The following is a 24,338-nucleotide window of genomic DNA, read 5'->3' on the forward strand; positions in this document are numbered from 1 at the left end:
CTGACAAACCAAACCCATCACATAGTATAGACTCTATCCTGACAAACCCAACCCATCACATAGTATAGACTCTAGCCTGACAAACCAAACTCATCACCTATAATAGACTCTATCCTGACAAACCAAACCCATCACATATTATAGACTCTATCCTGACAAACCAAACCCATCACCTATAATAGACTCTAGCCTGACAAACCAAACCCATCACCTATAATAGACTCTAGCCTGACAAACCAAACCCATCACCAATAATAGACTCTAGCCTGACAAACCAAACCCATCACATATAATAGACTCTATCCTGACCAACCAAACCCAACACCAATAATAGACTCTATCCTGACAAACCAAACCCATCACATATAATAGACTCTAGCCTGACAAACCAAACCCATCACCAATAATAGACTCTAGCCTGACAAACCAAACCCATCACCAATAATAGACTCTATCCTGACAAACCAAACCCATCACCTATAATAGACTCTAGCCGGACAAACCAAACCCATCACATATAATAGACTCTAGCCTGACAAACCAAACCCATCACCAATAATAGACTCTAGCCTGACAAACCAAACCCATCACCTATAATAGACTCTATCCTGACAAACCAAACCCATCACATATAATAGACTCTAGCCTGACAAACCAAACCCATCACCAATAATAGACTCTAGCCTGACAAACCAAACCCATCACCAATAATAGACTCTAGCCTGACAAACCAAACCCATCACCTATAATAGACTCTAGCCGGACAAACCAAACCCATCACATAGTATAGACTCTATCCTGACAAACCAAACCCATCACATATTATAGACTCTAGCCTGACAAACCAAACCCATCACCTATAATAGACTCTATCCTGACAAACCAAACCCATCACATATAATAGACTCTATCCTGACAAACCAAACCCATCACATATTATAGACTCTAGCCTGACAAACCAAACCCATCACATATAATAGACTCTAGCCTGACAAACCAAACCCATCACCAATAATAGACTCTAGCCTGACAAACCAAACCCATCACATATAATAGACTCTATCCTGACAAACCAAACCCATCACATATAATAGACTCTAGCCTGACAAACCAAACCCATCACCAATAATAGACTCTATCCTGACAAACCAAACCCATCACATAGTATAGACTCTATCCTGACAAATCCAACCCATCACATATTATAGACTCTAGCCTGACAAACCAAACCCATCACCTATAATAGACTCTATCCTGACAAACCAAACCCATCACATATAATAGACTCTAGCCTGACAAACCAAACCCATCACCAATAATAGACTCTAGCCTGACAAACCAAACCCATCACCAATAATAGACTCTATCCTGACAAACCAAACCCATCACATAGTATAGACTCTATCCTGACAAACCAAACCCATCACATATTATAGACTCTATCCTGACAAACCAAACCCATCACCTATAATAGACTCTAGCCTGACAAACCAAACCCATCACCAATAATAGACTCTAGCCTGACAAACCAAACCCATCACATAGTATAGACTCTAGCCTGACAAACCAAACCCATCACCAATAATAGACTCTATCCTGACAAACCAAACCCATCACATATTATAGACTCTATCCTGACAAACCAAACCCATCACCTATAATAGACTCTAGCCTGACAAACCAAACCCATCACCAATAATAGACTCTAGCCTGACAAACCAAACCCATCACATATAATAGACTCTATCCTGACAAACCAAACCCATCACCAATAATAGACTCTATCCTGACAAACCAAACCCATCACCTATAATAGACTCTATCCTGACATCAAAATTTGATAAGCGTAAACTTTGAAGCCCTTAACAGAAAGTATCAAGTTAACAACCTATTGTCTTCTCTTGGTCCCTCCATCTCCCCCCTATCCCCCCCCCCCCCCCCCCGCAATAAAGAAGAACCCCAAAATAATCCTAAGACTTACACCAAAAACTATGCTTAATATGTAGATCAAGTTAACACAAATTACAGCAATTTAGGTTATAACCATTACAGTAATGGTTATATAAAGACATCCTCGGGGAATCCCCTGTTTTCACTACAAAGTGATGGCGTCCTTCATGATATAGTAACAGTACTTACTGCAAATTAGCATATTAAACAGTGAAATAAAACCGCGTTTTCCCCATATTATTATTATTAACTAATTGTAAAGACGCAAAAAGTATTCGCAAATCGAAATTTGCAGGTTATTGGCGCAGAATGCAAGAACATAATGAAACATTTTTTTTTCGTCAAGGTGGATCTGTGATTCCATTTTCAGACTTATAGGACGTGCATAGAACTTGAAAGGAGGGGTGTGGCTGTACAGGACAATATGTTCTATGACAGCTATAGTTGCCAGTGTACATGGCATTCGTAGAATATGCAACTCGACTTTTTTTTGGCAAAAGGGGGTGAAACCGAGAGAGTGGAATGGATGAGTGGAAGATAAGCACTTTGAAGTTGCATGGAAATTCAATTGATTAAGCATATAATTAATGCATTATTATTGATATTTAATATTTGATATTTAATCTGACCGACGAAATATCATGACCGTCAGTTTTCAGTGGAGTTTGCGACACACCTCTTTGAGCCTTCGAGCTTCTCATGACCTATTCAGATCAATCAATTACTAAATAGTAAGAGTCAATATTGTGGTAGCATACGGCATATAGATACCACATTGCCATGCACATCACATATTCGTCAAAGTAATGTGGTCACTTAAGTCTTGTAGAAGTTCTTACTAGGTAAATTATACCCTTCGCTGGACACTCAGTGGACAACTTGGCCATTCATGGCACCTTCAGTTTTCTATATCATGGCCATGTTTACAATTTCTAGCCAACCAAAATTTCGTCACTTGTAAACAAGCATCTTTTCTTTCCAGTCAACAACTTTTATGATGCTTCCGGAAGGCACAGAGTGGTCTGAAATTACCTCCGTTTTCGCAAGTTTGTACTTTCATTTGTACACTTTGACATAAAAAAAAAATTACATACAAAATAGACATTCTCCTTTTTCCATGCAGAATGCTATCCATGACTCAGTATATGCGAAGTTTATTTGCTATATGGGTATGAAACTGTACATCAATTTAGTTACCTGCATAATATAGGCAAAATAACAGTATTTTGGATTTACGAACATAACGTCTAACACTTGACCTATGACATAGCGGATGAACTATATCCCATGCACAGGTATCTAATACACTTGTAACCAAGGACGGATAAAACAATTGCTGTAAGGGAAACGAACCAAGTGCACCGAAGGTGAACACAAGCGTGAAGCGCAAGTATCGTCGCGTTGGGTCCAGGGGCCCGCGTTAGGGCCCCTGATGGGGTCCAGGGTGGAGCCCACTGGAGGCCCCGGCCCCCGGGCGTCACCTCCGGAAGCTTTCGCAATATGAGACGCTTTGAACACAGAAAATTAGTTTAAACTTTAAAGTGCCCAAAGGGTTAAGAAGAACTGAGCAGCGATCCCTTCCATTTTGAACTCTGGTTGATCCTGGTGACTTTGTTCACAAGGCAGCAAAGGGTGCTTTCTTGTGGACAGAGGTTTACAATTATTGACAGCCCAACTGAAGTGCAGCCTGATGTTATATTATCGAATTTATAAGAAATGTTCACGGCAGTACCTCGCGTTGTCTAAATCGGAAACAGAATGTTGTTCTAATTCTAAAATGAATATGTGGAAAGTGTTTGCCAAAGGTTCAAGAAATTAACAACTCTACGGGGTTGAATATATGTATCTAAATATACCAGTTCGACGAATCACTCGCGCAAATGAAGATGTTAAAAGTCACGTGATGCCTCGGGATATAAACGAAGAGAGTCGCATAGCAGCGCACGCAAATCAGTACAGAGGTGTTGCGACCATAGTTAAAAGCTTCACAGTAAGCATACGGTAACATCGTTAAAGATGTTTCCTTCATTAACATCGATATTAATGAACGTGGAGAAATGACGTTAAACTGTTCCATAAGCGCTCATTTCTTACAGTCGATACGTCAGAGATGGTTCAGTTTCTGTTGAATGACGTCATTAAATGCCTCACTGTACCCCATGTACCGGAAATGTGAGGGACTTTGTGTGACTCAGATCTGGTTAATTATTTTATTTTAATTTTTGTTCTTATTTTTTCCTCGTTCGACGTAAGAGGAGGGAACGCCCCCCCCCCCACCTCTGGATCCGCCCTTGCGTGTACCCACCTAGCTTAAAGTCCTACATTTGCTGCAAGTGTACACTTATGACATCACACCACATCTATCTCACTGATGGTAAAGAAAGTGTGACAATTGTGTTATCCAGAAAAACGCAACTTAATAATAATTCTTTATCTATATGGAGGAAAACCAGTAGAGCGCCACTACTTCTTTTGCCAGGGACGTATATGTGACTCATTGAAGGTAAGTTCTGCTATACATTGCCTACATCTTGTCCAATTTCTTTCCGTATTTTTCATACAATTGGAAAAGGAATGTTAAATTCTATCACGAAAATAGCATTTTTATCTCCATAACTACACAAAAGTAGACTGAATGACCCACAAAGCCATATACGTTCATTAACTGCTAAAATTAAACCAGTGTTACCCTTAGCAGTAGGGAGGGTGGTTTCTGTGCAGAACGGCAATATTCACATCGTTACTGAAAGCCAGTAATGAGAAGTGCTCCCTACACACGCTCGCGTCCCGTAGTAGTTTCGCCCATAATCTCCGTCGAAAGTTGGATGATTTTACAGGAATATAATTTGGAATAAATCCTTTTCTTTTGGTAAGTTCACGCAGTCTGTTTCTTTATCAGGTGGGTTGCATCTGTCTCGAATTGTGGAAGAATCAGATTTTTTTCGGTGAAATTTTCTCCATCACCTGTAACGTTCTCGCTGCACAGTGTTTGTCCAATACATTGGATATATTAATATTTATGATATATATATGTTAGGTTGAAAAGCCTAAGCTCGCAGCCAGCGCCCTTTTCAACTTTGAAGTTAAACTTGGCATTACATCAGGTATGGTGCTCAGTCTGCACAAACAAGACGACGGAACTCAGCAGACACTTAATTTTCGATGAAATGTCATACGGGGATACAGGAATTAGAAACAAGTCTGGCATGCAATTCAAATTTTGTATAATATTACAATTTACATGTGGATATTATGAAAGAAATTATCGTGTTGGAACTTAGATCAGGCCTATAAAATATTAAAATTGCCTTCGGTCGGGCTTAGAGTTAGAGTCAGTCTCCTTTAAGTACTGACACTTTGGCCATATGCATGTTCCTCAGCTAGTTTATATTTTGTTTCTCTGTTTTGGCCTGAGAAGGCATATATCCTTAACTATGAATAAGACTAACAATTTTGGTTGTAGGCCTGTCACTGAGTTAAGTTTTGATTTCCTATCACTGTACCAATATCGTTGCCAGACTTCAATTCGGAAGAGGAACGGGGTGGGACACAAATGTTGGCTGATGTCTCGTGGGGGCTTCTAAGGTGATACCAACATTTTGTGAGCGTTTTTCATGTAAATTGTGTTATCAGTTTCATCATTTAAACTATATGATTTTGTAGGCATAGACCAACAGGACATTCATTTTTAACATGCAGCCTAGTGCCTAAGCCATGTAGAATTCTGAAATGATTATGTACTGTACCCTTTTAGACAACTTGCCAAAACTGTTTCAGAGTATATTTTTTGTAAAAATCTGCAATTTATGTCACCAAATAGAAGTGCATGCAGATTCTACTTTATAAATGGCCAAATATTTGTGAACTAATATTGTATCTATAGGTGCATTTAACATATAGCCAAAATTTAAAGAAATGTAATATAGTGTGTTAGTGACCTTACTGCAAACTAATTCCTCTATTTGGTTGCCTGGATATCACACAGTACTTATATCGTAAATGCCTCATGGCTTTGTAAGACACAAATTGCTATGTAGTACTATTCATCTGAAAGGATTGTTGGTAATATGTACAAAGTTAAAAGTATCGTTTGAAATTTTTTATTACATTAAAAGACATGTTGGCAATTTGTTATTCAAGTAAGGTCAATGTGCCAGTAATGTAGCAACTCTTTTGTCCAATTTTAAATTTGTATATACTCCATTGCTTTCCAAGTACTTTAATTACAAGATGTTGTCCTTAATAGGTCCATCTCCTCCCCCCACCCCTTCCTGATTTGAAAATGTGGCTTTTGCAGAGTTTTGATACTTACAACAAATTTATTTGCAAAGGACCTCAAAACCAGGAATAAAAAAATCCTGCCCATGTAAACACATTTTTTACCGATATTTCAAATTGACTTTGTCTTCAGAAGATGGCAAAGTCTTGGTGTTACGAATATAGTTACTTTATGGATGGGCGATTTAATTGTCATCAATACTGTTTTTTGTTCTTTTGTCAAGTAACAACATGAGATGCGGTCTACTTTTGAAATTTTTGAAAAGGTATATATATCAGTATACTTGATATGCCCTGACAGAGAATAATTTAGTGTTCTAATTTTGTGTTGCATTTTTATGGCTATGTATACTGTCACCATGGTGTGCGAAATGTGTACTTTACAAAACTGTTATACATCTTTGCACAGTTTGTATAGCAAATTGCCCTTTTCGCATAGCATTTTGTGATGCGATTCTGGATAATTTATCGCCTGCCTGAGCCTTTTTTTCCCAGAAAATATTGTAAGTTAATATTGCTGCTCTTCATTGGAAGTATTTGTTCGTAAATAATCGTAACAGTTTGTGTTCCTGAATTACTGTTGACCCGATTTTTGCTGTCGTTATTCAAAGAGTGCAGTATTTGGGTCAAGGGTTTCAGTAAAGCGGTCAAATTTTAAGCAACACCAGCCGAGTGGTATCTCGTTCTATAATACTGTGTATAATTTAGAAGTTTTACATTCACAAATTTGTATGTATACCTCACACCAAGTTTTGTGATGGAAAGTCACCAGCATCTCCCTGCCTAAAATTAAGGTTCATTCAGTACAGTACGCTGACAGAGAAATCAATTTAATCAAAAGAACGAGCCAAGGAAGTGTAAAACTGCTTGATACCCAATTTAATGTGCCAAACAGACTGGCTACCATGGCAACAAGGAGAGATTACAGATGTTCAGCCATGTCTTGTTTTGTACTTAGTTTCAACTAAAAAAAAAATTGAGAGTTGAACTTGGTAGCCTAAGGTTAACATAATTATAGGTAACCGTACACTTGTGTGTTGGCCTAGTGTCTGTATAGAATGGAAGGTATATAAGTTAATTTTAGTCTTGATCTTCATAACCTGGGCAAGCACGCGATGGGTGCTCGATGCTTTTCAATACAATGGAAGGTGTATGAGTGTGGTAACACCCGAGGTCGTTTATGAATGTCAGTGCCGTTACTCATTAGCCAAGAAAAGGATCTGTAAAATTAGAGAAGCCAACTTTGTTCTGAAGTACCTCTTATCATTGACACCACAAGGTGTTTAAGAAAATTTGCTGGGAACTTCCCGGAAATGTTTAATGGTTGTCCAAACAAGAAGTTTGGTATAGCACAGTATTACTTTACAATAGAATGTGTATCTACACATTTGAGGTTTCCTTTGATTGAATAGACACAAAAGCTAGAACAACATTTATGATTAAAATAAACCTTTGACGCCAACCGTTTACTGTTTGGTTGAACCTATTTCAAGACTGCGGAATATTTCAAAGTCCAAAGCTTATCAAGGTGTTAAAACAATCATATTTACATTGCAACAAGTTGGCAACTGTATCTTAGAACTGTTTCTCTTCATATAGACCACCCACAGTACAGTACTGTGAAACCCAAACATACACTTACAGACAATTTGTGGGAGAGTGAATGAAAACTGTGAGGGGCACCATTGTGTCAAACCGCTATGAAGTGCAGAAAAAGCATCGTGAGTAGAAGATCCCATTTGGGATCTGATCCTTCGCCCGTTATTTCAGCATGGACGATCTCAGTCATCTGCACAGTAGCCACATTATTCATCCTTAGTTGGATATCCTGTATTCCCCCTTACTGTAATACATGATAACTAACTTTAGTAGATGTACATGCAATACTGTACATAATTTTCTCTATGCTCTTTTAATACATCAGGGACATGTTATGTAATGTACAGTACAGTATCACCATACCAGCAGCAAGCTGTCTTGTCTATTGGATATATGCAGGTGTTATTTCTTTCAGAGTGTGGCTTTGTTATGTTTGGTTGTTGTTACCATGACTACTGTACATTTCAGGAGATTGACAGGGTCCTCAAATTCCAGCCCACTCACTGAGAATGGAGGTAAAGGGGGAGTAATTTCTGGTTGGAAGATAATTGGATTCAAGGAGAAAACTCAAACTCAATCAACTATTTTGAGTACTGCAGGATTTCAGCATACAGTAGTTAACTTTTACCGAGGAATTGAGAATACCCACCCACTGTAGACTTCCTGCAGTAAGACGTACTGGTTAACTGTTAGGCTGCATTTTCTCCAAATACTGTATGTACTGAAAAACAGGAAAAGTTTATAGACAACTGGTCACACAGCAGGGTAGTGAAACCTTACCCCTGTAGGGCATTTCAGTGTCTGAGAATGATGGATGTTTACACCAGGCACATTGAAACCTCGGATAACCATGTCTGGAGTGTCTTGCATTAGCTAAAGTACTTTCTAACAGATGGAAATTTTGAGTTAATATGAAAAGCTTTTAAAGTGTAATTATATGGCATTTATTGAGCATTTGATCTCAGAAATGTTAATTTATTCGATCCTCATTAAAGCTATGTACATGTACAGTAAATGTAGACAATTTAGGTTACTTTAGTGGTACTAACTGTTAAGGTTTTGCAGTATCAATCTTCCTACACCCTCCCCTCCTCTATCTTGTATGTACTATAACTTACTATATATCAATTATGCTCTAGCTGGATGGATAGTTGAATATAATGGATCCATAGCCAAATTATATATCTTAATATAAACTATGTTGTGTTCAGTAGGAATGATTTCCCCCATTTATTGTATGAAACTTATATTGTCTCAAACACTGAACAGTGTTGACAAATCAAGTTACTCTAAATAGTGCTATACCCTGGTTTAAGTTCCTTGACAAAGCTAATTAACATGTTACATGGATGCTTGGTTTCATTCTTGGTATGTGCACTACTGTTCTATTAAAATGCTAGTCTTCCTCAATATGCATAAAGTTAAAATATTGCAGGGTCCATTAGCCTTTTGAACAGAACTATTTGCACATATTGCTAATTTTTGAAATTTTATGAAGGGAGTAAGTTAAAAAGATCTAATAGCTTGCCTTGCCTCTGCTCTTGCTGTGTGTGTGCTTAAGCCTATTTAATTGCACACCAGACACACATGCAGAATGGTTTACATTTGGACATGTTTTCTACATGTTAGTTTTGCTGAAATATTTGAATAGTGTGTGACAATTACAATAACCTGAATTTGGACATCAGTTTGTTTCTGATATAAGAATTTTGGAAACCCGGATTAAGAATAGAACTAATCAAAACCATGTAAGTTTATATTTGAAAAATATATTACAGTACCCACCTGGTACCCATGTACAATACATTGATGTTGCAGAAGTTACTGCACATGATGAACCAGTTTCCCTTTTGAGTTACAAAATACAATTCTCACGGGGGGATTTTGTCGTCCAGAGCATAGAGGTACTGTTTCTAGTTGTGTTGGCAATTTTAATGTTTCTTGCTTAGCAAAATGTGACACTTCTAAAAACAACTTGAATAATATAAGCTTGATGCAGCCCTCTAACCAAATCTACCTCTGAAAATGCTTTCCACCCGGGCCTGAAGTAATCGTTTGCCATTCAGAATTAAAATATTCACCTTCTGTCCATCTGGTAGCCAGTGGAAGGGGTTCTCATTCCCATAACTTTGTTAGCTCAATTTTCAATGGCTTGTAGCTGCTTGGACCAGTGACAATAAATTTATTCTGATCATGGTTGACACCTCACGCCTTCACAGGAGGGTGAAGATAAGTCAGAATCTTTTACACTATACCTGACCAGCAGGAGTCAAATTAGGAAGATAACTTATTGCAGCTAGCCTTGGATTATGCACTAGAGAGAAGGGCAGTAGCTGCAGGGAGCTGGTAAATAGCTGCTCAGATTCTTGAGCTAGCAGATAAAGTACACACATCACTATATACATGATATACAGTACACATTGGATGTACTGTAAGTGAGATCTTGGGCTAGTATATAGAAGAGAGATAGTAAAATAATATCGTTGTCGCTGTTTTCTTTGATTGTTACTTTCCGCATACTTTTTGTGCATCTTCCTACTGTACCTCGTGTAGCACATTCATTCTATTCCAAAGTGGTCTCCAAATACTAGCAGTGTCTGCAATATAGTATGCTACAGTCATATTACAGTCAGTATTGTACTTATTGGGATAATTTGCATGATTGTATGGTATGAATATTGATATGTTCCCACTTTTGGGAGAAGGAAACACAGTGAAATCTGTAAGGTAGTTTGTTTAATTGAGTTGCTATCGTAGCGAAAGGTGCAACACAGTACTACACTCTGTTCATTCTTGTAACTGTTCAAATAACTGTACTTCAGTGTTTGGCAGTTCATGCCAGCCAGCCTGTTCTATTTCAGAGCTTTATAGAGGTGCTCGGTATATACTGTATACACACATGCAGTAGCTTCATTGTCTAATTGTCGAAATAATGTGTATTTTCTTTCGGCCCTGTAGGCTTGTTTTTTCTTTCACAGGCTACCCTGGGAATTTCCTTTATTCAGGCCTGTGTTCTTGGTCAATTGCCATTGCCAATCAGATTATCTACTTTGCTTTTCAGTATGTGCATGTGTACTGCAGAAATAATCTCTGCTTGTTGTTTTTTTGACCCTAGCAGATTGCTACTTCAGGCAACGATCTTCTTTTTACTGTCCATCCTCCTCTCTTCTCATGCTCTGTCACTTCATGTATTTACTCTATGTCAAATAGAGATCAAGCAGGGGACTACTGAGTGGTTGCGCCGTTGCGGTCTTCCCGAGGAATATACACCTCATGTTGTGTGTAAAGGGTCTTTTGTATCATGGATATAAAGGAGCATTGAATAATTGATTTGTACTACAACAGTTGGTTGAGTACATGCAGTGAATGCAGTAAGAACAATTTGGCTATAGGAAGCATTTGAACAAATCAAGGTTCCTATTACAATATGCCAGACAGACTAGGTAGCTGAGCACAATAAAGGGTTGGTCACGGTTGACTGAGTGTCTGTATGAAGGCTTTATAATAGTTTCCAAATGACCTGAAGGTTTACCTTGAATATTGTATCTTATCTATTTTCATTTAACGCTCTCATTTGAAGAAGAGAAGAGCAAAACAAAGGAAATAAAACTAAGCTACTTTAAGCTACTAAAGACTGTACAACCTATTACACACTGCAGGTTTGTTAACCGATTTTTTTCCCGCCCTCTTGTCATTGGTTGCAGATTAACACCGAGAGCCAGGTCAGATCAGCACCATGGCGGATGTATTACCAAATGAGAACGAGATCGACTCTGGCACGCCAAACAAGGGCGAAGTCTCAGAAAAGCCGCGTGCCATCGACAACATCGAAGACCCAGAGACCATACGGGACATGCAGAGACCTGCAAACATCAAGTTTGACATGAGAGAGATGGAGCGGAACAAGAGGGTATCCCTCATCCTCAACAGCCAGGCTTTCAGGGAGGAATTGGAGGCCATCATTGATAATCAGCTCAAGGTATGAAAATCTGATCATTTTTTACATTTGACATCTATGATCATTAAAGATTGGTGCATATATATTCTGTTTCATGTATGTACTGTACAGTGGTTTGTTAACATGAAAGGGAGAGGCAAATTCAATCAACGCTAAATATATAGATGCCTGCCATGAATAGCCGCCACCCAGACTGTGAAGAAAAATCTGTCTTTGAGAGAGTGAATGTTTTAATCGCTCGTTTGGCCAGGTATCCTGCAGACATGAGCAAAGTCTAACAACACCTCAGAATCCATGAATGTTTGGTATACTACTTGGTTTACATGTATATAGAGGTATAATTTGCAAAAAAAAGGCTTGTTCTACTGAACAGATATAGATGCAACAGTAGGCTACAGTACTTTCACTGTTACCTGTAGGTGAGATTTGTGTGTCATTAAAGCTTGTGCTAGCTTCCGACTATCGGTAGGGCAGGGGATAGAGGCCGAGGGAGGGGGGAGGTAACCTTTGTCAAGTATCATACAGTATCAAGTAACATTGGTCAAATGGGTTAACCTACAAATGATACATCATCTTTAAGATATTGAATATGAAATGTTTATCATTTCTCTGATTTCCAAATGTGATATTAAGTAAGACTGTCCTGTCTTTTTTGTTGTTGAACATATTAAAAAAGAGCATGCATTATGTGTTAAGTGGCATCCTAAGGCAACCCTTTACACACTACAGCTGCAATATTAATAATTCCATGAGTAAAATAATAACCCTTTTTCGCTTTGCATGAAATTATGAATATAATTAACATACATAATATCGCTCCTTTTGATTTTCCTCTGTGACCTTGCATAATGAGAAATTGTTGAACTGACAGGGTCAATCGATCAACTCCTCTTGGACGAGCCTGATGTTGCAAAAATGTCTTTAAGAAAATTATGATCAGACATGATTTTCACAAAGCCTTGCTTCAATTAGAATTTACAAATGAACTGCAGTTCTAGAAGCAGGTATGAGCACATAATCTAGGTTTTTTTTATCCCCAAAATGTTCTACAGAACTTTTTAAATCCAAGGTACCAGACTAGTTGTTCCTGTCTTAATTTTGCAGTCGGTCAGATTTTAATTGGACAATTTAGTCAATGCTCACATTCAGCAACGTATATCAGAAGTTCTCGAATTTATGTAATTGCAAGCGTTGCTGCCTTGAAAGTTTGTGGCTCAAAATGATTTGATTGCTCGCATAATGTGTTGTGAAGTTCTTGCAAAGTTTTCCCATCGGCCTCTCACTCCCAGAGATCGTCCAAAAGGCACAGTTGTTGACATACATGTGTACACCCACACTTTGTCAATTCCCATATTCCCTACCCTATAAAATCTTCAATTTTTTGCAGTGAATAATATATTTTAGCATGTGATCTTTCTCTTCATCCATTACCCTTGTAGCCAAATGAAATTGAATTTTTCGAGTATTTTTACCATTTCCAAATATTTCCACACGTAGCAATCCATTTGCACCCTCTCAGATTTCTTGAGTGGCCTGAGGTGCTGCAAAGATTTTATTTTGCTCTGTCACTGATTGAAAGTCTCTTTCTGCAAGTTTGTCGATCTGTCTTCTTGTTTTTTTCCGTTATTTTGAGTTCTTCCATCTTTTGAAAATTTTGGTTTACAGCTTGGTCTTCAGAATGGCACAAACAGCATGGTAATGATACCCAAAGTGTTATTCGAAACTTTTCTCTCATTCCATACTTTTCCATTTCATGGTATAAATATAATAAAAAAAAAAAAGTGCACAGACAACATCTAACTTTAAAGAACTTTCTGGGCTGATTTTTGATCGAGGAATAATTTTACAGGTACTGTATTCAAATTTTGTGTACAGTAGAAGTTTTGAAGACTGAAATTTAACTCTTATAAAGTACAATGATACATACCTATGTAAAAAAAAAATTGTTAAACAGTTTTTAGATTTGTACCGACAGTAGCAATTTGACCATTTTGGTATGGGATACCGCATAAATTATCTCCAGTGAGAGTTCATAGCCCAAGAGGGACAAATATATTTCATTACACATGTAGATAACAAAAACGGTCCTGAGATATTTCCAGAAAGCATATGTACCAGTACAACTATAATCTGTTTAATACAGGACTTTGCATTTGTTGGTCAATAACCAAAAAAGCTTTGCCTACCAGTCGTCCTATAAACGTTTCTTAAGAAAAATCAGCCTTGAAATCATGACAAATCATTTTTTCCATCTGGGCGTTTTTTGGTATTCATTAACTATAATAACTTTAAAATGAGCATCTGCTATTTCAGATCAAGGTAAGTCAATGCAAAGACATCTTTTGAACTGCACAATTTTCTAATGCAAACTTTTTCTTCGAAACTTGTCATGCTTTACAACCAGACTTTTGACCAACGGTTTTGGGAAGAAATGTTTCAGTTTTACCTTCATTTATTTTTGTACATGTATACAACTGTGTTTACATGACTAGATGCATCTAGGGACAGTAGTTACAGTAGAGAAACTCGCTAAGTCTGTTCCTGCAAGAAATTCCCAACTTTTAGGATCTAGTTTTGGACTTCCTAAACAACGAAATGGTATCGTGGGAATGGGGGGGGGTGAGGGGGAATGTAGGCAGCTCAACAGTTATTCATGAACACATGCACACAGTTGACAATGCTGGAGTTTTAATGGATAAATTCCAATTACTTGAAGGGGTTTGATTTGTTTGGAACAAACCACGCTGTTAGAAATGACCTTTCAACAATGATTTCTTTCCATAACTCAACTTGCCTGTCCACATTTGTTAAACAGTGATGCACTGTATTAACTCACACATGTATTATATTGGTAACCTTTAAAGGTATCATACCACACCTCCATTGACTTACACAAGATTCTTGACATGATATATGTCTGAAGTTTTCAACTGGTACCCAACCGTTCAGTGTAATGTACAGTAGCAGATGGTTACGTTTATTCTGGCAAATTTGCAATATCATTTCTGTGCTATGTATACAGTAAATGTTTGAACTATTTGTACTCTAGACACAGAGACAATCCCTTACGGCCTTGTTCAGTTCTCTCATAGGCTTAACTAATAATATTTATCAATTGAATTTATATAAGTACACTTTAGGTCACTATATCAGTTCTCCTGATTTTCCCAGCATAACAATTTAACTTAAATTCTGGACATTCTGTATATTGTGGTGTGGGGTACCCTGTCAGCGAAAAAAGGACTGCCTGTGTGAATTGAAAGAACTTGAAGTTTTCCTTTTCAAACTGTGCTTTGTAATATCGAAATGTTTTCACCTCATCTGGTTAGCTTCGTCTTGGCTATCAATGAGGGTTTCAGATCAATTTGTCTGGAAGCTAATGAATAGGTCGGATTCTGTCTACATCCAGTGCCGTTTATTGATTTCTTTACGATTGGGTGGTAGTGCTGAAAGAGCATAACTGACTTGATATCAGAGCAGAAACTACTGTACATCCTTCCTGCCGTGGTACAACAAGCGGGCAACAAGGCAAAGTCCAAAACCACTTCAAATTCAAAACTACTTCAAATTCATTTCTCTGACGTCAAGGCAAGGAATTCAATTCATTTGTGGTCGAAGTAAGAACTTGAGATTTCCGATAGTTAACTACTAGATAAACTGTCAACTGTGAAGCTACTTGCAGTAATGAGCTAGACTGCAGCTTTTGACTGCAGTGATCCTTAAAACTATGGTGACCAGAAATGAGTCTTTCAAACTGCTTTCAAGCATGTCATGCTTTGTGGTATAAAAAATAGGCAATACTGACTGTACTTGCAGAAAAACTAATGCTTTGTCAGTTCCTAAACACTAAAGGTATTACAGAGAAAGTAATTTGTATAGCATGCCAAATTTAGATGTATCTAATCTGTGATTGACTGACAGGTATTAAATCTATGAATATTCAGGTACAGTACTTAACCAGCCAATGGAATGAACTGAATCCTATTGGTTGTCGTCTGTATATATGTATGTATATATAGTAACAGCAAAGATTGTTACCATTCACATGATTATTCCCATGATCCCAATCTGTGAGATACACTTATATTATCACCTCGCTATACACAATGGGAGATAACACTACTGGAGAGATTGCTTTCATGATAAGCCAGGCAACACACGCATGTTATAGTGACCTATGTAGACTGTGGGAGGTTGCAGCTAGTGAGTTATAACACAGCAATCCATTGAATTTTTCTTTTGTTTTTGGCAAGAAAAGCTATTTTTGTGCAAATTAGAATTGAAGGTCCTTGGTCCACTTTAGGTCAGGTTTAATCTAAGTTATATGAAAATATAAATCTTGGCATATAAGGAAATTGATAGTGATTGTCCCATCCAATAGCATATCCCATGACTGCTCAGTGCAATAGGATACTACCACAGGGCAAATTTCTAATGGCAGTTTGGTTGTCCCAGACGGCCAGATTCCTGTTTGGACAACCAAAATCAGCTGTGGCAGTGGTCCATTGGACGGACAGTTGTTTTAATACATCAAATTCAGATTGCATTGAAACTAAATACCCTCAAAAAGGTAAAATGACAATTCTGTATCTCCCCCAAAGCATGGTGTACTACTGTATTCACCAAACCTACCTGTACATGTCTCTCCCTATCTGTGTAACCATTGGTCATTGCAAGTTTGCTACATTTTTCATCTTCAGACAACCAAATTTGCTGTTTCGACAACTGAAATGTACTTGGACTGGTTGGACAACCAGCCAAAGAAATCCTATAAAACTTTGCCCTAGTGACAACGTGCCCTTTGCTCTCATTTTCAGACCCTCGGTTTTAGAGAGATCGTGACAGTAACAGAATCAATACCGTGCCCCATTTTAGTGAGTTTGAGCACTGTGTTTGTCATGCGGCCGTGCAAACTATCTTTTTAGAAAATCAGTCCCCAAAATGTTTGCCGTCAGTAATTTGCTGCAAATGCTAAACAGCTGTTACAATGCTGGAGGAATGATACATGGTGTAGAGAAGGAAATAACTGCTGTACTGTACATACAGTAGATTAGTTTCATATAAAAAAATAATAATAAAAAAAAATGGATATGTTACAGTATACATTTCTCTTTTGTTTGTGTGTCTTGTTTGGATATTGTGAATTCAGTTTGACTTTTTATTACCAGATAGAATAACCACTTGCTTGAATATAAAGACAGATATTTAACATGAGATTTTTGTTTTGGCTCACGCAGTGTCTTTGGTTCCCAATTTTTTCCAGTTCGTATGTCCTCATATTACATCATGTCATTACAACCCAACCCATAAGCCACACTGCCACATAAGTGTTTGATATCAATGCTCTTGCTTCATGCGTGTCGCTTTTGGACAGTTTTTATATTTTTTGCTCACAAAAGGTTTAATTGTGCCGTATTTGTCGCGTACATAGTTAGTCACTGTTTACACTAGCCTGGGTAGAATGTACAACACCCGACTACATACATGAATGCAGGCAGCAGCTGTAAGCCAAACAGACAAAGCAGGACGCTACAGGATGTTTTTTAGCCTGAAAGTGAGCATTAAATGAGTCACCAGGATGATATCCAGATTGAGTAATTTAAACCCAGTAGGGAGTGATGTCATCATCTCTGTAAGAGATAAATTTGAAGAGTTGGATTTTGCAGCGGCGCTTGGGAGATGAAGGCTCTCGACAGATGTGTTTAGCCTTAATTTAAATTTGCACAGAGAGAGATTAATTCAATAACTGGGATGCAACTTCAGATTGACTTCTGCTTAGATCGAAGCAGAGAAAGTTCAATATATAATAATAATAATTATGTATTCATAATAATGACCATATAATACTTACATGTGTTGAAGGTATTTGTTATCAAGTGGTAGGGAAAACATGTATTCCATAAATATGAGGTAGATGTGAGACAATTAGTTGGAGAATTTGACATGAAAAAGCAGCAAAACCATGTCCTTGAAGTCAACATTTTAATGACTGTGTATCCATGGATACTTAATGGTTTTGGATTCGGCAAAAGTGTCTTCCTTTCAATTTATACATCTTTCAGAAATTGGTGACAGTACAGCAAATGAAAAATGTGCCAAAAATTACACTATTTGTTTTCGAAAGTTTGCATTATGTAATAGCAGGCAGGGGTTTAAGACACAAAAGATTCATTGTTAGTTTATAGATGGACACCAGACAGTCAAGACTTGCCACTAACCATACAGTAGTCAGTAGTGTAGGCCCACTGCGTATATACTACGTAGGTATATTAGACTTAGTCTGTCATACAATGGGGCTATCAAAGAATAGCCTAGATAGTTGCACTTAAAATGAAACAAATTGCAAATCTCAAATCTGACTATATTCTGGGTGAATTGGCTAATAGAATAAAGATAATTTTCACTTATATCATGTGTAAAAGGTAGTTCAATATATTTCCTATAATATCAAGTATGATTGAAAAAAAGAGCTAAAAAAGCAAAAGTAAAATTTTTAGAGACTATGTTTAGCCAGACGTTTAAATGTTATTCTATGTGGTAAGTATTTCAATATGTGTTTCAGGTTGTATTGAAAACGTACAGTGCTTTGACGTACAGTTGTTGTACAGTTGTACAGTGCAAACGTACAACGCAAACGTACAGTACAAACATACAGTACAGTGCTTTGAAACCCTGAGAGGGTTTATCGTCAGACAGACTTAGGAGAATTTGGCACAAAGTGCTGCACAATCAGTGGTGGATGGTACAGAACTTGAGTTATTGTGATCTGACTCGTCTTTATATAGTCTCTGAGTCATCCCCCTAGACTTGTTTACAGCTTAGACTTTTTATTTAGTTATACATGTAATCTCTGTAGATGTTTGGGATTAAGGTACATTGTTGCAACATTGTTATCTTGTACAGTTATATAATGGCAGGTAAAAAACCACAGGCAAAACCACAAACTAGACAACTCTCAACAGAATGATCCAGAAATTTGAAGGTTTGGTGGTCTACATTATTAGGGCAACTTGTCAATGTTGACTTGGGGTGGAGTAATACTACACTCAACGATGTTTGTATTGCCGGTTATTAACGGTTGTACCGTTAAAGGTGAACCGCTAGAGACTGTACATAGTGACAAGTAGGTGCGGTATTGTACCTGTACTAATCATGTACTTGACGAAGAAAAATAGGTCCGTTGTCCTGAGAGCATATATCTGTATCCAAACATCCTAAAGGTCATCTCTATTGCCCAATAGTTTTTAGTTTGCTAAAGTAACCAAAGTTTCTTTTTCCATCCTGGTTTTCCTTTGTAGGATAGGGAACTCATTAAAGATTCTATATTAAGAAAAAACCCATAACATGCCCGTATTTTCATCCCATTGTCAAATGTCAAGTATTTCCGAACGTAAGAAAAATTTCATATCATCTTGACCCCTGATTCTGAAATGAAGATAAGAATTCATTCCTCGCTTACTTGTCTCCTCTCACAACCTCAGCATTCTCTCTCTACGGTTTCTAGAGTGAAACGGAAACTTTAAACCCCTCTGCTCCCTCTATGACCGGATCATGCAAGTCAATGACCTCCCTTCTCTATCTACCACCCAAAGCGTTTAGAGTATATGTTTAGAGGAGGACTGTCTTCTGTTCGAATCCTAGGGAACTTTCAGTGTAACTAAGAAGGTGTTCTTCACTGAGGAGTCAGATCTTTGGAACACCATTCCTGCGCAGCCCCTTAAGTTTCCTGTTCAAATTGAGGGTTCTTTTTGGCGGATTTTGGTGTCTGTACTCTTCTAGTTTTAAAGGCTATGATTTAAACAATGCCCTGGCTTCCATCACCCCCCGCCCCCCCCATGGGCAAGCCTTTCCTCACAAAAAGTTCACAGCAGCTTGACTCCACATTCTGAAATAAAAATATGATTCCTCCTCCTCTTGTTCTAGAATCGACAGTATATACATATATATATATCTATATATATATATATATATATATTTATATATATATATATATTATTGCTCAAGATTAACCTTCAGAAAGGTGTTTAGTTGTTCTTGGCTGTGTCAGTGTTTAGGTCGTTAAAAGAATTGTTTGTTGTGCTTTCTGTCCAGTTAGCATCCAGTATAAACAGACATCCTCATAATATGGAGGTCATCTCAGTAATATGCAGAGCTGGGTTGCTTTCTGTCTCCCCCCCCCCCCCATCCCTGGATGAGGTGTTCTGATACTGGCCTATTAAAGATCTTTGAATTAGCTTCCTTCAATATGTGGAGAAAATCCAACAAAAGCAATTTGTCAGTGGAGGTGAAATTGTGTCACTTCAGATGTGTTTGATAAAAGCAGTGCAGTTTTGACAAGCTATAACGAGATGGGAGGGAATTATATTTTAGGATGAAATGCTGGAGGAAGGAAGGACAACAAAGGAAGAGGAAGTAAAGGCTTGTAATGGAGGCTGTTTACATAGGAAAACAGGTAGCTTCGGTTATATGCTTATGATCTATAGGTGAAAAATTAATTTGTAGGATTAACGATATCCAAGAGACTAGACGGGAGCAAAATATCTAAGAAAGAAATGGAGAACAGGATGAGGGGGAGGGAGTAGATGGTAGAGTGGGGGAGAGTGAGGGTGTGTAGGGGGGGGAGACATTTGTGATTTCTGACTGTACCAAAAAATATGCTCTAGCATTTTACATATTTAGCACCCTGGCAATTTTGCGAAGTGTCATAGAATTATACAGCATCTGTGACATACTGTACCCCTGCAGGTTTCTATTTTGTAGTTGATCAGCTGCAGACTGCTATGAAGTGTTACCAATTATTTGCAAAATATGAGTCCCTAAATCAGCAGCTTGATCGTATGAAATGACCAAATTGACTTCGCTCCTCGCTTACCTGTCTTCCCACAACCTTAGCACTCTTGTTCTACCCTGCCTAGTATGAACTGGTTACCATTTAACACTGTGCACCCTCTATAACCGGCCCCTTCTGGTCAGTGCCCTTCTCATTCTACCATCCAAAGTTCCAGCATCGTGCGTTTATCGTCTGGATTATTTTCAACTGTTCCGAACTGTGACCTAGGATTTTAGTCTTTCCATCCATTGGATACTGAATCCTGTATACAGTATGTTGTTAGGAATAAGTGGTCATAAGCAGTTCTAACATTTCAAAGTGGGTAATAAACAGGGTTAGCTGGGTTCACCTAGATGAAAGTTATAAACGTTAGTATGTTCTTTAGTTTCAAGAGTGCAATAGAGCACTCTACTGAGGTCATGTAATCCACATCTTAATTGGAAAACTCTGTTTAGTACACATATATATATGTACAATGGGGATAGAGGTGAGAAGGCATATTTGTCAAAACATTACCACCTATGCTGAGCGTGATGGATGGGCTTAGTGTGTGTTAATTCACCAGTGGTAGAGAAGTTAAGACAAACCGTGACGCAACGTTCTCCACAAGGCACAATTTATTACAGTCTTTGCATTAACAGTATAGTACATGATGGGATATATATCTATACCATTAAAAGTTATGAGGCGTATCTTTGACTGCTTGTATTGAGGCCAGAGAGGCAATATAACAGATACGCATCGACCTTCCATCGGCCTACTAATGGAATCTCTGCTATGAGGATGGCGTCTGCTTCGACATGCACTGCTCATGGATCAATATTTTCTAATACTTTATTTCATATTTGTTTTCGAAAGAAGAGGGGGGGAGGCATATATTTCAATTCAATTCTAGGTAACGTTTCAATTTCAAGAGGTTTAAAAAAGCTCTGGCTTCAAAAGTTTATTTGGAAACATAATTCATTAAGGTTGAGAATGTTCAAAGGAACCTTTGATATTTATGTCACATGATCCGTGATGCATTGTACTTTAGTCATGGATTACTCCATGGTTAGTCACAGCTTGTGTTATTCATCAATATACTGTAGCATGGAGAAATGAGTCACACATAAACTAGCACAAGGATATAGATTCTCTAATAGATTGCAGATATAATACTTGCATATGAATCAATACTGTAGGCAAATAGGGTATCAATTTTAATTGCATGCATTTGCCCCAAACCTCTGGTCTTCATGTAGGAGCACATACAAATACATAGCTTCAACCCAGTTGGGAACTTGTTTGACTCATTCTGTAGTTTGAGAATGTCATAAAGCTACTGTTTCCAGGCGGCTATTGTACTAGACTGTAGTTCTGTTGCGTGCCTCAGCTCATTATTTTGAACTCAAGAGGGAGTCTTCGCTTACTCAGTGCTGTTGCCTCTACTAACGAGAGGTCGGAAAGGGGATGGCGAATATATTAAGTCTTTTTTTTATTATTATAATGGATATGGAAATTAGATTGTAAAATGTGTCTGGTCATGAACAGTAGCTTTTTGAAACAGAAACAGTGCATGAAATTAAATTTTCTTATTTCTGTAGGCAAAATTTATTCAAGAAACTCAAAAATTGCAACATTTGTTGTCTCAGAGAAGTGAATAAAAACGTAATTTGAATGTAGCATAATAAACATCATCATCATCATCATCATCATCATCATCATCATCATCATCATCATCATCATCATCATCATCATCATCATCATCATCATCATCATCATCATCATCATCATCATCATCATCATCATCATCATCATCATCATCATCATCATCATCATCATCATCATCATCATCATCATCATCATCATCGTCATCAAACCTTGGCAATAACAAATGTAGACTATCATTAATTCTAATCAGTAATCATCATCTTATTCCTGGCAATCAATAAAATAACCCTCTGATGAAGTGCTTATCCAGTAAATATCTACTCCATTTATTTTTACTCCCATGACCATTAGAAGTCGTCCTCCATACCAGCCGTTATCACCTGAAAACTGGTAGCCTCGGGAAAATGCCTACATGTCCAGTAATATTTTGTGTGACAAAGATGTTTAGTTCAATCTTTCAAACGCCTTAATTTCCTTCGCTTCATCACCACTTAAAAGCATGTGCCATATAAAACTGTGATTTGTATCGCCAAAAAAAAAAAAATTCAAGTCTTACGAAAATGCTCTTCCAATAATATTTTGACAAAAATCCACCAAAGTCTGTTAGTTTTATCATCCTGGTGTTATTCTTCACGTTTGTCATTTGAGAAAGTTGTTAAAAAGCCTGTTGTCTGGTATTAACGCATTATACATAATATAAGCACTCTGGCGGCCTCTCAACACTTCTCGAAGGAGCGACGGCTTTTTACACAGCTCCTCTCGTGGTCGTAGCCTCTGCTCATTAATTCCTAGCCTATGCTTGCTCATCTGTCTTTGATGATTCACAGTTATACAAGAGGCAAGCCATTATCTACAGCACATATTGTGGACAGGCAGGTCGCTATGGCAACAGCCAGACAATGCATATATGCCCGCAACTCATTTGGGGTTTGTTCAGCCCGGCTGCCTGCATTAAATTGCATACTGTATATATATGTATACACACACTGTATACATGTACAGTATGTATATTTCTCCGAGTGTCGTTTGAAGTTTTAAAACCGTGCTGCAAGTGGCATGTGTTCGGGTAGCTGAGAGCGGCAGATCATAAGGAAATTCGTCGAGTGGAGTAATCTTTAGATGGAAAGTCTTTTCTGGACTGCACATTTTAATTTGGGGCCATTTTATCTAAGAATAACGAAACACATTTAATAATTCATTTCTCTGTATGTGATATAACCGACATGCCTGGATTCAGACGACAGTCATATAAATATAGACCCCCAACACACAGTATTGTGTGTATACACAGTATGAGCATCCAACGTAGGTCGTGGCGTGTAATTTAAGATGGATGCGGTAGAAGCCAGAACGGAGGCCAGGAAGGGGGCAGTATACATTGGACTGACAGATAAAAGGTCGCCTGTGTAGTATATTAATTGCATGATACGTGAGTATTTAGGGGATCATAGAGATGATGCATTACAAATGTCCACGGCCTATAACAAAGTGTTACAGAGTCAGCGTTTGGAACCCTGATTAATCCGCTGGTTTTATCGACCTTGGTTCATATTTTATGATGTTCATTAACTCTATACAACCACAAGGTTGGTACAGCTTCAAGTCATTGCCCTGTTACAGCCTGTTGTCAGTGTACTGGGATACAGCGGGTGTGCCATACATGTGTAAAGCCTTGGGGAATTCAGTTGAGTGATTTGTATGATGAGATGCTACCAGGTATAGTAAAACATGGCCGACATCATCATATCTGTAAACAGATGCAAATGCTACATGTTGACAATATCAGTTAAAAGTAAAACCTAACATTATTGGTTAATATGTGTCTTCCCAATATCCCTAGGGTAAATGTCACATTCTTTCTCGCCAGAAAAGGTCCCTTTGGGATTTCTTTGTTAGTCTCACAGATTCTTTCAAAACTATTCAGAATTTTCACTCTCTTGAATGATCTGGAGTTCCTTCCAGTAGTGTTCTACTGTTCTACAGTATCAACATTTTATTTGTGATCCTAAAGGCCCGGTCACACTACAGCGATATTTTATCGGAATACGGTCCGATTTTTCCGATTTTAGGCCG

The 24,338-nt window shown here is 37.9% G+C and overlaps 1 protein-coding gene across 5 annotated transcripts in view; it reads left to right on the plus strand.

The window, feature by feature from the left end:
* The first annotated feature begins 4,658 nt into the window (after positions 1 to 4,658).
* Positions 4,659 to 24,338, plus strand: part of LOC139967396 (gamma-adducin-like) — a 72,954-nt gene continuing 53,274 nt past the window's right edge. For 2 of the 5 annotated variants that reach the window (XM_071971136.1, XM_071971141.1), the window contains exons 1-3: positions 4,659 to 4,819; positions 11,532 to 11,806; positions 13,451 to 13,480. In XM_071971136.1, coding sequence (XP_071827237.1) covers positions 11,564 to 11,806; positions 13,451 to 13,480 — 273 coding nt within the window. In that variant the 5' untranslated portion in view covers positions 4,659 to 4,819; positions 11,532 to 11,563. Of the gene's footprint in view, positions 4,850 to 5,026; positions 5,150 to 11,531; positions 11,807 to 13,450; positions 13,481 to 24,338 lie in introns of those variants that run through there. The other 3 variants (XM_071971137.1, XM_071971139.1, XM_071971140.1) reach the window with 3 other exon arrangements.

Source organism: Apostichopus japonicus, chromosome 5 (genome assembly GCF_037975245.1).
Source record: "Apostichopus japonicus isolate 1M-3 chromosome 5, ASM3797524v1, whole genome shotgun sequence".
In the NCBI taxonomy this organism is placed as follows: domain Eukaryota; kingdom Metazoa; phylum Echinodermata; class Holothuroidea; order Aspidochirotida; family Stichopodidae; genus Apostichopus; species Apostichopus japonicus.